The sequence below is a fragment of the Triplophysa dalaica genome, chromosome 7 (genome assembly GCF_015846415.1).
Source record: "Triplophysa dalaica isolate WHDGS20190420 chromosome 7, ASM1584641v1, whole genome shotgun sequence".
Taxonomy (NCBI): domain Eukaryota; kingdom Metazoa; phylum Chordata; class Actinopteri; order Cypriniformes; family Nemacheilidae; genus Triplophysa; species Triplophysa dalaica.
The window spans coordinates 22,919,818-22,937,376 of NC_079548.1; the positions used below are offsets into that span (position 1 = coordinate 22,919,818).

At 37.2% G+C, this 17,559-nt stretch overlaps 2 protein-coding genes across 2 annotated transcripts in view; one reads left to right on the forward strand and one right to left on the reverse strand.

Annotated features, from left to right (window-relative positions):
• The window catches only part of radil2a (Ras association and DIL domains 2a), a 29,803-nt gene extending 21,977 nt beyond the window's left edge, over window positions 1-7,826 (forward strand). The window contains exons 14-16 of the mRNA XM_056753022.1: window positions 3,437-3,549; window positions 5,058-5,197; window positions 6,499-7,826. Coding sequence (XP_056609000.1) covers window positions 3,437-3,549; window positions 5,058-5,197; window positions 6,499-6,598 — 353 coding nt within the window. The 3' untranslated portion in view covers window positions 6,599-7,826. The remainder of the gene's footprint in view (window positions 1-3,436; window positions 3,550-5,057; window positions 5,198-6,498) is intronic.
• Window positions 7,827-11,587: 3,761 nt separating this feature from the next.
• On the reverse strand, window positions 11,588-17,173 carry LOC130425494 (zinc-binding protein A33). Its single transcript, XM_056751680.1, has 6 exons — window positions 15,133-17,173; window positions 14,276-14,371; window positions 13,962-14,192; window positions 13,834-13,856; window positions 13,613-13,731; window positions 11,588-13,407 (listed from the first exon to the last, which is right to left on the reverse strand). Exons 1-6 carry the CDS (start codon window positions 15,577-15,579, stop codon window positions 12,857-12,859), a joined length of 1,467 nt encoding a protein of 488 aa, XP_056607658.1. The 5' UTR covers window positions 15,580-17,173; the 3' UTR covers window positions 11,588-12,856.
• Between the last annotated feature and the right edge of the window lie 386 nt (window positions 17,174-17,559).

A 17,559-nucleotide genomic window follows, 5' to 3' on the forward strand; every position in this document is an offset into this window, starting at 1 on the left:
TTCCTTTCCCATTTTTGAAAAGTTGAATTTACACACCACAGCGTTATCAATAGGATCTGCACTTACATAGCTCCCGAAAAACGAATAAAACCGATGTATCATGCATGCCAGGCCAGTGGATGGCGATGTTGCGCTTTAAAGAAACATACACTGAACACATACCCTGTTCTTAGGTAAAAGCACTTTTTTGTACACTTTGTCTGCGTGAATGTACGTTTACAGTTTGTGTACATAAATAAAACGTCTCCGCTGATCGTAGAGGTGTAGTAAATCTACTTTCTGCAGGAGAAATTATAATAAGAATGTTAGAACGGAGGCCGCCATTATTGTTTGAGGAAAACGACTCGCGCATGCCTACAGACTGACGCGTCATACGTCATCATTTTTGAGAAATGCTGTCTTCCGAGTTTACACAGAAATGAAACTGACGTCGTTTCCAAAAACTTGCGCTTTGACACCCGTTTTCAAAAGTTACCGTTTTTAGTCCTCAAAAACGCTGTTGTCCTGTAAATGAACAGCCAAAAAGTTTTTAGTTGAAAACGGTCTTGTGTAAGCGGCCTCTGAGCACTTGAGCTCACTTATAACTCATAATTTGTTGAAAACATGATGTTGATTCGCAGCTCAGCTGAGTATTGCGTCAGCAACACAAAAGTTGTGGCTTTGATTTGATTTGAATGTAAGTCACTTTGGATAATGCATTTTTGAAAAAGCCTTTCTTCTGTTAGAGTCACTCAGGATTATCGGTTTTATACAAGGGGCAATCTTCCTCTCTCTCTCGTGAAACCAACACGGAAGTGAATACATCTGCAATTCATCGACTGGCCACTAGAGGCTGGCTCCAAAACAGAGCAGAATCTCATTGAACTCCATGTTAAAATGGCCAACTTAACAGCACAGAAAAACATGTTTACAGTCTGGTACAAAAAATGATTTTAGTCAATATAGGTAATTTTGCCCTTCATGACAACTGTGAGGGGGGTGTATTTTATTATAACTCATCCATTTAGATTATATTAAGCCTTAAAATTCTCCATAATTAAGGGCGTGGCCACTTGAGTAAAAGGTGTCCATTTAGCTGTCACATGCACATTTTTTAGTTTCAGGTAATTTACCTCAAGAGTAAGCTGTAAACCGCTGTAGACGTTTAAATGTCAACCGTCAATACGTTGAGCTTGGAGTGCGTGGTTTGTTTCAGCAACCAGGCACGTCTGCTCCGACCCATGTCCTGCCTCTTTGCCCATTTTTGATTATCCCGGAGTGACGTGCGATGCCAAGATGGCAACGACCGGCTCCGGCTACTTTAGGCTTAATTTTTACTCTTCACAAACCTACAGGTGACGTCACGGATACTACGTCCGTCCTTTATACAGTCTATGGTTTTATAATGAATGAAACTCAAATATTAGTAAACTAAAATGTTTACCAACTAAAATGTAGTAAATTGGAGCAGAATAAAGTGACACCCTTTGTCTAAACACTTGTAGATCTTAAATTAGGGATGCAGCAATATGTACATTTTGGTCGATAACCGATAATTCTTGGAAGCTGATAACTGATATCTTGACCGATATGCAGTATCGAAATATTAATACAAAATTCTGAAGACTGAGACAAAAGGCACAAATTGGACAACTGATTTTACTTGAACTTCACTTTTATATTCAGCACGGAAAACAAGGTAACCATTAGTTCTCTTTTTTCCCTTGAAAATAATGTACCAAGCCTACTTTACACTAGTTAACGATTCTTTAAAGGTGCGATGAAGTAGTGTGGTTTATTGTTGTATACTGTTGTATGAGGTCTACTTATGACATCCAAAATCAATAAGTAATTGGCTATTTCCTACCCAGGTTTTGAGGCCAGCTCTACAAACGCTCGGTTTTAATGGGCGTGCCGCATTGAAGAAATTTGGAAGTAAACACCTACTGCTTTGATTGGATAGCAGTTTGTGTAGGTGGAGGCTTCTGTGAATTTGCTTCGAGACGTAACGTTAGCTTACACATTAGCACCATTCACAGTTTTCGCAGGGCATTAGTATTATCTGAAGACCTCCTGTGATTTGTTAATGACCTCATCAGTATTTCATGTGACGTAATCGCACTGGATGATTTTACTCAAATTTTCTGACTTATTTCCCGAATGTGATGTCAAGGCTTTGCGTACAGTTTGTATAGCCTTTAGTTGTATAGTGTTTAGTGATACATGACCGTGCCTGTCAGCATTTGAGACCCGTGATACCGAACCGGACAAAGATCACCGCAAAATTTTTCTGTGTAGGTGGTGTTCAACCTATCAATGTCGTCATAGATAGGTGCATTGCAGAACCTGCCATTCGCTGGGCCTGGTGTCAATAACAGATGTAATCTCAGTAACAAGAGCTTTTTCAGTTCTAACACTTACATGATGTTCACGTGAATACAATTCCCTCTTGTATAACAAAAGCTTGGGTTAAAATTGTGATTTTAATCATGCCTCCTTTAACTTTCAAACTTTTCTGGTATATTTAATAAACAAATTATAGATGTTCTCCCAGAATTTTCTTTCAATAGCCACATGTCTAACAGGTCTCATGGCAGAAAGCATTCATACAGCAGTCTGATTAAAAAAATATGCTTTTTTTGTTCCTATAATTTACACATTCATAAATACTGTATCTACACACTGTACCTCCATCAACAATGTTTTGATAATAACAGTAAGTACATGATCACGACAGAAAAACAGTACTGTACTGTATTTTAACTGTGAGCAGCGTGCAGATGAAGTAGTTTAACCAGAGGAAATTATTTAAGATTTATCGACTTTAATACATTGCCATAAATATTATTATAGGTGGATACCGATAACATAAAATTACCATTTATCGGTCGATACCGATATGGCAGATAATTTATCGTGCATCCCTACATTAAATACATAAATGTGCATGGGAAAATTCTTTACGGATCTTATTCCCACAAGTTTCTTGTCACCTCTTTCATGAAGATCTCTTACTTGTTTGTGTTTTCTCAAGGGACTTAACTTCGACCACACCAGTTTTGGCCGCTTATGCGTCAAGTTTTTTTTTAAAGGGACACAAATCCTATAATCTGGTTGAAGAATAGAAGAGTGCTGGTGATGTCAGGATAGGAAAGAGCCATGAATGAAACATGGGAATTTACAGTCGGCTTACTGGCTGGAATCTTAATCACGGCAGTCTTTGTTCGGGACGCTGCTATATGGACGTGGGGGGCCGGGGGTTGGTTGAGACAAATGCTATCACTGCTGATGTGACGGACAGAATTATTCTCAAATCTTGTGTTTTTCAATCAGCTCAGAGCAGAAGGTCTTAATGAGAGAATGTGATATGAAACTATAATCCAAGTAAAGGAAATGTGTGGCAATCTTGTGGAATTTGAGATTTAGTCTTTATTTTCTTGTTTTGTTTTCTCAATAGAGAGCACAGATCAAAGAATGGAGGAAGAAGATGATGATGATAGAGATGAAATGTTCACTGTTGAGCTGATGAAAGGACCTCATGGTCTTGGGTTGGCGCTGGTGGATGGAATGGTAAGAATTTTATCTTTGTTTTATTCGTCAGTGTTTGGTCCTTTAACTTTCCGATTAAGTCAAAAATGTTAGATTTTTTTCCAAAATAAATTTTCCACAGTGTATTGAGCACTCTATCCCACCATGCAATGCGTTCAGATTGATCATCCATTTCTATGTGCGGTCATTGCCATACTTCATGAGCACTTTTCCAGATAACATGCTACTGTAGGAGATATCTACTTTTGTCTAAAATGACGTCAAGTTGCATCTATTTTGCAGTAATAAGGTAATCCCATAATCAGGGACGTAACAATATTATGGATCTCGCATTATCACAATAGCAAAATTGTCTCAATATTATTGTGGTCACGTGGTGTATGAAACGATAGGACTTCCGGGCCTAACATAGAGAATGTTAGAAAAAATTATAGACGTTACCTTTGTCAAGGTCTATCTGGTGCAATTATGTCATTTTATAAAAGGGATTTTTAGGTCATTTGACCCATCTCACACTAGAACTCAGGGGTTGACAACCTAAGGCACGCTCAAAGGAAATCAACGGCGCACCAAGAACATGCAGATAAATGTTAAACAATTCCAAAATTAATATTATTTCTTTAGCTTATGAAAATGTTTAAGTCCAGCACAAGTTCCATCGATAAATGTAAATGTACATTGACTCAACAAAAGGCCAGTCAGCTGTTATGACTAAACAAAGCAGGTGGCTCAACCTCGAGGTCTGCCTTGCTGTTGTCCTAACTAAAATGTAGCCTCATAAGGGACTGATCTGAACTCGGCTGTCAAGGTTCTGTCACCTCTGTGAGCTGCTAATCTGTTTTTAGTGATCTGATCGTGACACCAGGTTTTGTCTTTGGTCTCAGGATCTAAACTCATGCAGTGGCCATTGTTTTCAGCACATGACTTTTGAGTGTTCTCCGTGCCATGTGTTGTTCTTTGTCTTATTTGGATTCTCTGCTATTTAATTATTTTCGCTTAGCTTGTTGTAATGTATTATGGGTTTGTTGTGTGCTTAAAGTATAAAGATCATGCAATACAGATTTTGGCTGAAAGCATAATGTCCTGTTTTGCTATCCTTTGATGGATAAGAGTCCCGAGAGTTTGGCCTTGTAAATGACTTAAGATTGCTGATCTAGATGCTCGCCATGAGAAACACGTGTGGGGGGTTATGTTTTACGAGAAGCAGCGCTGTAGGAGATAAATGAGCTTGCATTGGCCACAGTTATAAAGCCAACGTGTCCGACGGCTGAACATAAGAGACCCCCTGTGTTTCCCAGAACAGCTGAATTGTCTTTGTAAAGGTGGAGCTGATGTTAACAGTAAAATGTAATAAGAACCCGATGACTGTGTGCTTGAACATTTGAAGACCATTAAGCATTTACCTCCCCAGTCTGACTCAGAGAGATACAAATGCTTAAATTCCACTTGTGTTACACATTTACATTTCATTTCCTGTGGATGTGTATCACTGGCCTGTCATTTCTGATCTTTTTGTCTTTTCTGAGCAGAAAACTCCATTGAGAATGAGTGGCATCTATGTGAAGTCAGTAGTGCCAGATTCACCGGCTGCACTTAACCAGAGACTGAGAGTGGGCGACCGCATCCTCGCTGTGAATGACATCAGCCTGGTGGGCATGGACTATCACAGGTGACCACTTTTCGGGCCAAGGTCCACACTTACCTTTTAAAGGTTTTTGTTGCCTTTTATATCACAATGTAATGTTTTATAATTGTTTTAAATGTGCAGTTGGAACTTTTTTGCAGTAAAATTTTCAAAAACCAATAGGCCAGCATTACACATTTTGTTCAGTTGAGTACTTACAATATCTATTTGTAAATCGTGAGAAAATTGGCCTTTCAAACAGTGAGACAGGGGCTGTGTCTGGCAGTCGCCTGTCAATGGCGTCAAAGCCTGCAACCTTCAGTAGAATACAGGAAAGGAGACTGTAATGTGATTGGCTGAGGTCCCTTACGTGATTCGTCGTTACGCTTTTTCCAGACCTTGCATCTCCTAATAACAGTCTCTTGCATTACCCTCGGTTTCTGCTTTTACTGCTGTAAAAACCATGACAACAGTCTCTTGTACAAATTTAAAAGTATTAGCTTGTAGCGTCTATCAAGCAACTATCTTGTTATGCGCAGTCGTTATTGAGCATAACCATTCTTTACTATTTGCTGCTGGTTTTGTTAACTAAGACATTTTTATTAGACAGAGACGCTGATCTTGCATGTGTTTTACTAGACAGGCGAGCAATTGTTAAGATGCCTTTACTGACAGAAACGTATGATTATTATATATAGCGATCAACAAGGTTAGTCTTATTGTTATTATTGTTTTTCTCTTAATTTAGCACGAGTATTATGTTTATATTTATCGAACAAGCACTGATCGTTTTTAGATCATCTGACTAAATAGTAATACATTCATTTGATGAATTACGTCTAATTCATTATAATGAAATAAAATCACGTCATCTCATCAAACGCAACATTTATAAAACTTTATTACTTTACATCATTTTTATAGACGTGATTTCTCATTCATGTCTGAATATTGGTGGTGGAGTTGAAGACAACAGTTCCCATTATTCCACGCTCCTTCACAGCGTTATCAAGCACGCCCTTGTTGTTTTTAACATATCTGTTTTGAATGTGCGCCCTCTAGCGGCGAATGTTACAAACTGTGCCTTTAATGTAAATTTTCATATTTATTTTAATGTTTCACATGTTATATAATGCCTAGATATAGATTCCTTCAGATAAATTATTATACAATGTTTAGAAACCTGCATGTTAACTCCCAAGACATACACATTAGATTAGGATGAATATCCAGTAATGGTTCAATTATATTTCACCCAGAATGTTTGTTTGAGAAGAAAAAATGATTTTAACACCAGATGTCTAAGGTTCTTGTTTCTAATATTGTGGTCCGACTCTTCCTCTCAGCGGAAGAGATCTCATCCGGAGGTCGGGCGATCTGCTCCATCTACTGGTGGCGAAAACTGAATCCAGGAGCAGTGCCAGGACCTGCATCACCAGATGTTGAGACACAAACACTCATCTCGACGTTCATCTGCACTTTTGAGCACAGGACTTTATCATTGGGCTGATCTTTCCTTACAGATTCATGCATTCATTCATCTCTCAAGTACTGGAAGGAGTGGAGCATGATGCTTGCAACTCTAAGGGGTCATGGGTTAAATTCCCAGGGATTACGTGTACTGATATAACGTTTACCTTGAATGCAATGCAAGTCGCTTTGGAAGAACGCATCTGCCAAATATATCCATGCACGTTTTTGCTGAAACCAAAGAAAAAGTGATCCAGAATGGATCCATTAATTATTGTTATACTGTTTGTGTTGTTGATTTTGTTGGTGCTGTTGACAATCTTTCCATCTGCCACCTTTAAATAGAACTTTAGGATGTGTACCAGCATCTAAAACAAAAAGAATTGCTTGTTGATACTTTTTTAGTACGTAATTCTTCACCACTGTCTTTTTCTTATATGAAAAGGTTTAGCAGACATTTGAAAGCACTTGTTTACCAGTGTTTTATTTTCATGTAGTATCTGTTATTTCAGTGCTTGTGGTTCTGGTTTAGTGGGAAATAGTTGTGGTCCAGACTGGGTTATTTCAGCATCCATACAGCTCACACTGAGAGAGTTAAACAGACATTTTACTACTTTGTATGTTTTTTTATATTTCTCACATTCAAATGCAAGTGTAAATAGTTTAAGTGAAGTACATTAGTCTTTTTAGGCATGAACATATTTTTTGTATTTTACTAAAGTGTCACTTTTTCTGCTACCCACAAGTTACTTTTTCCTAACTTGTCGAGTTAAATTCAATTTTGCACCTGATGTCAATCATAAAGCGAAATATGTAATCACTCTCCGTGCCAGAGAAACAGTGTTATATAGTATCATCAGTGTTACAGGTGGAGTTAAACAATGCATTTGATTTGTCATATTTATTTTTGTGTACTTTTATAAGTGTTATACTATTCTGATTCCCTTTCAAAGACATCACTCATCATAATATTTATAATATGGTCCAGACAATCTAGCAAAAAGACCTTATGAAATGGCTTTTTTTCACTTTTTCTTGTATTTACTGTTAAGAACGGAAGTTGGGACTCTTTTTAAAAAAGCAGAGAGTTTAAAGATTCAACATCTTTTTTGTTATCTACTTTGGTACAAATGCATTTAATTTTTTCCCTTCCTCTCGAGAGAGGCATAAGAAACAATAAATAAAACGGTCTTTAATAAATCAATTGAAAAAAAAAACGTTTTATTGGCTAAAAATGAGAAATGTATAAATTTGTCAACGTCTATGAACATACTTACATATACAGTAGAGAACCTCAAAGCTAACAAACATGCAGTTCTGATTTAATGGTCTCTGTAACTGTGGTTGCCGCCCGGCTCTGCTGGGTCCTCTGGTCTGCAGGGAGTTTACAAATGAAATCTAAATAAAGTAACAGCACACTCCTGCGTACACGAGGAGCCCAGCTGTTGTGAGGAATGGGACAGGCTTGTAAAGAAGCGTGGAGGGAGTCCAAGGGTGTGTTTCTGCGAATGCTGTGCTGGGTCACCACAACACTTGCCATTTATAGAGCATTTATTGAGTGAGGTTTCCACAGTTAGACACACCCGATATATACCAGAGCTCACGCTGACATGATGCTTTTAACATGCCACTTACACGTATGGCCACTCTTTAACATGTTTGTTTACAAATGGTGTTGAGGGTTTAGTTTCAGTAAACTAGCTTAAATCTAGTTCATATGCCTTTTAATTAATCATTAAGTCTATATCAACTAAACACATGTTCAATAGGCCTATAAAAGTGACCAGGTGTTACATTTGCTGTATATGTGGGTCTAAAATGGCCCCATGCAGTGTGGAGTAAAAAGCAATAGTGATATGATAAATATAAATCAAATAAATATTTTACTCTCGAGATAGCAAGATATTGATTATTTAATATTAATTTGTCTGCTTTTGGTAAGGTAGCTGTGTAGAAGTGAGCTACTATTGCAGTACAATGTCAATGATACTCATAAGTGTTCCTCTTTATTCATTTGTCAGTTATCGAAAATAATGTATCATTTTTACAAAATATTTATGGTAATTTCAAAGAATTTCAAATACTGCAAAGACTGATTATGTAGCATGTTTTGACAAATTTGTGCAATATTCTGCAAAAAAATGATAATAGGCTATTACTTGAAACAACCTTTCACTGCGTGCGGTATGCTGTCAGGTGTTTGGTGAATTTCTGTGATGGCATTCGATGCCAATTAGTGTTTTGGGAGAACATAAAATACAAAAGAGTGGATGAAGAGACTACAGTAAGGTTCTTTAAGGTTATCTAGATCATGAATTAAAGCGATGATCCTATAGTACAGTACGGTTCATATAAGAGACTTTTATTTACCAGGCATCATCTATAAGAGATCTTTTGAAATATTATAGGAGATAACATAGTGTCATGTATTTATAGGGACAGTAAAGTGTTTCACAGCTGTAGGTGGCGAGGCACTTTTTCCAGACACAGGAAATCCAGTCTGGACACAGAATAGCCAGAGGATGGACAGGAGGAATTCATTCACTCCACCCATAATCTAGACATCTCAGCTGTGCTGAATTCAGTGTTTCTCCAGTGAATGAAGACAAGCAATGATGATGTTTGAAGGGTGTTTGTCTCCCTCTGCTGGATGAGCTGTAGGATTATTTTATTCCAACAAAGCATTTTAAAGGGATAGTTCATCCAAAACTGATAGGTCATTCATCATTTATTCATTTACATTTATTCATTTACATTTAGTCATTTTTTCATCCTCATGTCATTCAAAATCTGTATGTGACTTTCTTCTAGAACAAAAAAAGAAATACATTTTGAAGCATGTTGGCATTGCCAAGTATTGCATAATTGCATAAATGCCATAATTTTTGCTTTCAAGTTAAAAGCATTTAAATCCCAGCTGTAACTTCTGTCAGTTTATTGGTGGTATGGAAATGTTCATATTGATATGGAAATGGAAGATCTGCTTACTGTAAATATTGCAAGACATTTTATTGTAAAATGTATGCAAAGCTGAGAACATTTATACTGTGAATAAAACCTTAATAAACTGTATAACATCACACAGAATATCTCAGTGTGACAACAGTGAATTACTCAAAGGTTGTGTATCAGTCCATGTGTTTATGGACATGCTTAGATCTGGGGTTTTTTTGGGCCTATGACGTAGTATTTCTGTGCTAAATACACTCCCCCAGCTATCCTACAGGTTTCGAAAGTTTTTTTTGAACATATAAAACTGTTTTGTAACAATTTTTCTTAGTCCCTTTTGGACAATCGAAAAATAAAACGGCACACCCACGTGGCAGCATGGAGAGCAGGAGAAGGAGCATGTGCAAACGTCACTTTCACTTGTAAGCAGGAGAGAGAGAGAGTATACGTTCATAAAGTTTAGGCTTTTGTTTGTTCACTGCATTTGGGTGATGAATGTTATATAAATGATGACGCTGGATTTGGAGATCGTTTGAAACTGATATATGGAGCCGTCCCAGCGCTAAAAGATGCCGGAGATGAACCGCATGCGGTGAGTGAAACTGATGTCTGTTATTTTATGACAATGTGCTTTAGTTTCAGCATCTTCTATACAAGTGGTTCCCAAACTTTCAGATCAAGTACCACCTTTAATAAAAATAGTTGTTCCCCAAGTTCCACCTAATGACCGCCAAAGAAAATCACTTGAATAAACACTTAAATGAATTAATATATCTTTCTCTTTACACCTAGTCCTCCAACACTTTTTTATTTACCAGCTGCTTTCAAATTAAAGAACATGTTTTATGAAGTGCACAGTAAACAGCGCTCTGTAAATGACTCTTATGGGGGATTTATTAACCTTGTGGGGACTTGTAGAAAGACAACTATATTAAAGACAAACAATGTGGAAATAATTTTTCACACGTTAGATAAATAAATAAAGTATACTTAAACATCAAGAGAACAGCTGTATATGACAAACAGAGATTTCTATGCAGCGGTTCTTATCAGTGCGACGAGTCAAAAATACAATGCGGATGCCTGTTGAATTAGTACTTTACAGCATTGACAACAGCTTTAAACAGTGGTTCAAGTAAAGAAATACATAAGAAACATAATTTTCACAGCAGCTTGTCAGAAGAGAGAGAGATCACAAGTGCCAGTCTTCTCAGGCTTTGATGCCCTTCACACAGGTGTTACAAGTGTCAATAATGCAGAAGACGCAGAAAAAACAATGATTATGAAGGATTTACACCATTAAAATTGCCATAGGTCTTCAGAAAAATCCATCAGACAACAGTTTGTTCAACAACTATTACAAAACAAAAAATGTCACTGATTGTTCGAGTGACAACATCGTACAGTATTAAGAATCAGAGCACAGGTAGGCAGTATTAAGTCTTGAATTGACTTAATTTTATAAATGTAGGTATAATTCTGTGTTTAAAACTTTAGGTAAAGGTCTGTTAATTGAAATAACAGTAATAATTAAAAAAAAATTACTTTTCTGATGTTTCTTAAATTTTGTACATTTTTCAGATACTGCAAGGGGTTTGACCACACCTTTACAGTATATAGCATTTTAAACTTCTCTTTTTAATTTTGATGCCAGGTACATCTATGAAAATCTGGGACCGAGACAAAAAACTCTTCAAAACGCTTCAAAAAGAAAAGCAGCAAAACGGTTCTCAAACAATCTTTTTACAATCAGAACTTTCAATCTACAGTACCGGTCAAAAGTTTGGAAAAACCTGATTGAAACATTTCAAATTATTTTAAAAATATTTTAATCTGAATTGTGTGTGATTAAATGTTTGAAATAACTTTTCCAGACGGGGGTAATACTGAAGGCAGCATCTGGTTTGCCTGATTGCCACGATTCTACCCCTTCTTACTTATGCATGGATGGATATATAGTCATAAACAAATAGTTTAATGCATGCAACAGTGTTTGTGTTAGGAAGCAGTCATTCATAAAATCATAGAAAGTGTTATATTTCAGGCCCACACAGACTACGTGTTACACATGACAGCATAATATGTCAAGGGGGTAATATTGGGGTAGAATATGCTTTGCCCGCTTGCCATGATTCTACTCTCTTCAAACTTATGCATAAATGCACACATACAGATAATTGATAATTATTTGGTGGCGTTCACACAAGCAACAATGTGTCTCATGAAGCAGTTACTTATAATGGCATAGACAGGTAAAAATTTCAGGGGGACACACATCACATGTTAGAAATGACAGGATAATATTTGATGGTGGTAATATTGGGGCATGATCACTTTGGCCATATTGCCAGAATTCTACCCCTTTGAAACGTATGCATTAATGAACATATGGTCAAAAAAAAATAGTTTGATGCTTGCAGTAGGTCCAGTGGTCCAGTGGTTAGTGCATTGGCTTTGGTGGGTAAAGGTTGTTTGACTGATGCCCAGCACTTTTTTCTTTATTAGAAAAGAAAATATGTGTTTTGAATATGTAACACTCATATTTATAACCTGATGATCAAGGTCAACATCACAAACCAAACAAATCACTGTCTTTGATCTATTGCAAAGCGGCAAAGAAATGTGAAACTACATTTTTAGTGTTTTCCTACAATATACAGTTAATCAATATTGTTTTGTTTGTTTGTTTTGAATAGGATATTAGTGTTTTATATATGTAACACTCATAACAAATGGATCGCCTAATGGTCAAGGTCAACATTATATCAAAATAAAACAATCTGACTTTCATTATATTTTAAAACTAGAGTCCGAGAGCTTTCCTGTGTTATATAGTTTGTCAATATTTATTCAGTTTTAGAAGAGAATATTAGTTTTTGTTTTTTAATGGAAACCATTCATTTCTGTGATGGTTTCTTTTGGGTTTCTTTTTATCAGCAGCGTAATTAAATTTATAATCTGATCTCTTGAGATCAATCTGTCATATACAAGTATTTTTTGCTTCTTCATATATAGTTTTATATATAGTTCTTTTTTCTCAAACATGAAACTGTAAACCTTGTTGGCATATGATTGGCGCTACTCCCTAAATTTGTAATAAATTGAATCGTTTTGAACATCGCCAACCATGAACAAGATTTTGAAAACATATGCTATTAAATGTTGATAAAGGTGCTTGTCCTAAATGTAATTTTGTTATCATTTTCCCCAGATTATCTTCACAATAAATCTCACAGATTGGAAAGAAACAGAATTGATGTCCGTCAAAAGATTAGTAAACTACATTTAAGAATGCAAAGCTTCGTCAGTAACAGATGCCAACACAGGCTTAGCTAAGATTCTTAAAGGATGTTTACTCTGCGTGTAAAAGTACGGTAGGAGTTTTTCTGTAAAAGCGTGCTTGAAAGTGTATAAAATCTCTTCACAAGCTGGGTTGGAGAAGATAACTTCTCCTCTCTCTTGGTTCAGCTGGACTCGGACCCTCTGCAGTTTTTTCTCCAGTGTGAGAGCCGTCGGGGGTGATGTCATAGCCCTGTACTGCCCATCACGTAGACAGATGGTCCAGAAGCCATTCTCCGGTCTTGCACACACTTCTTTGTCTCTCTTCACACGCTCACTGGCCAGCCCCAAGATCCAGTCCTCATTTTCCCCAACCTCAGTCTCCCAGCTGTGGTTCTCTGAGGTGAAGGCACTGCAGCCCAGCACCTCCGCACTGATGTGGAAACGTTCAGGGTTATTGGGGAGACCTTGGATAGGGGTGCTGTACTGGAGACTGGTGAGATCCTCAGAGAGCGTCAGACACGGGTGTGCTGTGTTTGGGTCCAGAATAACAGGACCTGTGACGGGAAGGAGAGAATGAAGAAGGAATTATTATGGAAACGTGATTACTAGATAGATACAAGCAGTCCCTTAACATACAAAATATATCTGAACGCTGTTTATAGAATGAGATCAGTCAAAAAAATGTGTCATTTATTTATTTATATTTTTTTGCATGTCATATTTCATCAATGATCATTTGCATGTTAAAGAGGAACTTACTGTATGGTGCAACTGTTTGCATCTTCACCCAGACATTATATTTTAGGTTCCCGAGAAACTTGGACTCATCCAGCAAAGATCCAGACATGCCTTCTGGATCCTGCATTGTACTCCATGTTCTGTAAAAACATATAGAGTTTTATTAAATAAATGAGTTAGATATAAATAAAAAAAACGGAAATGGTGGAGAAAGTAAAAGAAAGTGTCACAGATTTACATACCCCTGTATGGTGGCTTTGAAGTTCTGCAAAACAACAATGAATGAATGAATGAATGAATGAATTAATGAATTGATGATGAATGGATGAATGGATGAATAAATTAATTAATTCCATCACAATATTCTCACCTGCAACAATGTGAACTCTTCAGTATGTATGTTTTGCTCCATAGTTCTGATCATGTCTGTAAGAGATGAGAGTCTTCTTGAAATATCATTGTCCATGTTCTTCAGTGCCTCGACCCTCCTCTCCTCTCCCTCCCTCAAGGCTGATAATCTGAGCTCTTCCTCCTCATAAAGAAACTGGTGAAGCTTGCGAAACTCATCCTTCATTTGTCTCTCAAGTCGCTTGGCCTGATTCTAAGAATGACAATAGACAATCAAAAATAAAACACTTTGATCTTCTTGAAAAAAGCTGTGAAGTGTTAAATGTTAATATTTACCCTAATGTGCTCTAAAGTCAAGGCTGAGCAACGTCCCGCTTTACTGAAAAACTCCATCTTCTGTTGCAGGGCTTTCATGGCAGCAGAGAGTTTATCCTACAGGTGAAAAACCCCTCTCAGTTATAACCATCTCACACATTCAACACTGAGTACCAACAAAGCATCCTACCGATAATATTTACTATACAACATTAACTAAAACATATTTACAGTTTTTGGATGATATTAACAACATAAATTCCCTTTTAAAAACGATACCATAGAATGCCACTCTTAGTTTAATGGTTAAAAGACTCTAAAAAGGAATAGATTACCCAAAATTGAAAATTCTGTCATCATTTACTCACTTCAAGTTTTTCAAATCCGCATTAATATTCTTATTTAGTTGAACAGTAAGATATTTGTACAAATTAAATTCGTAACAACTGGAGCGTGAGCAAATGATGACAGAATCTTCCTCTTTGTGTGAACTGTCCCTTTAAATTCAGAAGAATTTTTGCTTCACAATTGTGTTTGACTCAATGTGAACTTTTTCCAGCACTCCATTCGAATACAACCATACCGGTGCCTTTTAAAAAACTTATTTGAAATCTTGGATCAACTTAATTTATCCATCCAGAATACAACGAAACACATGTACCACAGTAGTCTGAAGACGGAGAAAGCAGAAGGTGTTGTTTAAAAGCAGCCATGATCTTTTGGCTGAACAGCATGAGATAATGCCAAAGCAGACTTGATAAACAGCATTCTTATGCCTCGGCGCTGCAATCTTTTCATGGCCTGAGAACAGCTCTGAGCATTGATTGCGACACAATGTAACAGATTCAACAACATAATGTGACTCTGTCAAATTCTACCTTGCAGTCCGCGGCCGCCTCTTCTGTGGGGGAGCAGTCGTGACCTTTGTGCATTCTCGAGGTTTGGCACACCACGCAGATGGGCTCCTGATCTGTCCAACAGAAAAGCTTCAGTTTTTCCCCATGCCTCCAGCACAAGCTGTTGGATCCAGATGCATGGGTCTGGCCTTTCCCGTGCAGAAAAGCCTCACACAGGTTTTTAAGGGCCAGGTTGGAGAGGGGGCTCTTTTTGGATGCTCTCCTCCTGCAGATGGGGCAGCTGCAAGAAACGCCGCTTTCCCAAAAACGCTCCAAGCAGTTCTTGCAGAAACTGTGGCTGCATGGCAAAAGGACGGGATCCTTGAAGATTTCACAGCACACGGGACAGGAAAGGTCCTCCACGGGGAGATCTGCAGACATGTCTTTGTGCAGGTACTGCCCTTCTTGCCTTTGTTGTGCGTTTGACATCTCGTAGGGTGGTACCTGCTGTATAGTTTACAGGTGTTCACACTCGCTGGTTTCATGAAGCACAGACCTGATACTATGTATGTCTTGACATGCAACAGTGGAGGAGGAGTCTACTGAACGAGTTAAACTAGAAGTGAAGTGCTCTGAATGAAGTGATGAATGGCACTTAGTCTCAGTCCTTCAGCTTGATATTGAAATCTGTGTTGAGTTTATTTTCCCAATGTGCTAGATTTATACCTTCGCTAGTTAATATACAACCGCATTTTTAGATAATACAGTTCAACCATTTTATTCTCTACAGCCCTGGCGCATATTATGCATTTTTCACAGAATTATGCACACCTGAGTTTAAAAGAGTGCCATGCCAACACACATTAGAGCAAAGTGATAAAAAGGGTCTCATTTAACAGAAAACCCTCTATATTTGACAATTATTCTGGTAGGTTACTCTGTTAGAATGGTGAAATAGATATTTTTGAGAGTGCGTTTTTATATGATGTATGTTTCGTGAGTTTGTGTGATATAAATATGAAATGAATGTTATTCATATGCCCCTCAAAAGGGGGATGGTTGGTTGCGGGATGACAAATTCAGAACTTATTGTGGGTTTGTAATGTAACATAAATGCACAATTGAGAACGGTGAGCTTCTCCTCAAAAACTTTTGTTTATATTGCGCTTTTTAAAATGTTCATTGTTACAAAGCAGCTGTTCATGAAAACATGTTAACTTTAAGCAATACTTTAAATATCATACACGCATTGACACACACACTAATCCACACCAAACACACACACACAATCACACACACAGATAGAGACAGAAGAGAAAAGAAGAGAAACACAGGTAAAATATTATGCAGACTATCAATTCCTATGTGGGGTAAAGTGAAGCCAGTGTGCAAACAGTGACAAGGAACCTGAAACTCCAGTGGAGAAAAAAACGTTGGGAGAACCCAGGCCCAGCCGGGGGAACCAGTTCTCCTCTGACACCACGGACGCCATATAGGGGGGAAAAGTTAGGACAATTCCAAGGGCCCATGACTGACAGGGGCCCCAAAAATAGGATATAACTATTAAACCATCATCATTCAGTATATATATTTATATAATAATAAAATTAAAGATCTCTTTGTTTTTGCCAGTAAAAGTTGAAAATCCCCATTGACCAAAAAGTAAACATCCATATTGACCGACCAATCCCGTATATCTGCATAAAATGGTTTGGTCCTGCCTTAACGCTCTCAGCGACGGTGTTTAGTTGAAGTCAGTAGATGCGCCAGAATCACAGTGACCACAATGTTGCCTAGTAACGTTAAATCAAAATCTGGTTTTTGAAAAGGGAAAGAGAGAAAAGAGAGAGAACGAAGGAAAGGGTGTCAAACTGAAACCCAGTTTTTCACCAAGAAATGTGGCTAGGCTATAGTCTGTGAGTGGTATTAACCTGTTGGCTTAATGTCCATAGTGAAATAAGCTATCTAGCTACAGACTAGGGTTAGCTTACATTTAATCACCATTTAATCAGTGCAGGGAAACGTTTAGCAAGATATTCATAATAATATATGTGCAGCTAAGTAAAAAAATCTGCTGTTTTCATTGTTTTCAGAGGATGATGTTAATGTTAATTTATTTTGGTTGAAAAGTTAATATATATTTAAATTCATTTTTTTATCTTTCAGTTATAATTATATTAATAATTAATAATAATTTTGTTTAGAGAATTTTCCATTTTGTCAAATCTTACAATAAAAATAAAATGAGACTGTAAAAGATGACCTTCAGCACATTTTTATGGTTGCTTATAATCTTGCATCAAATAGTGAACTGCATAATAGACTTGCATGCATGTACAAATCACCAGCAGTTAATATTGTGCAAGTACTAGTATTGAACTACAAGAAGCAAGACAGTTGAAAGCCTTTAATTAGAGTTATGTGTAAACCCTAATGAGTTGAGATTACTCAAACAATTTGAGGAAAATG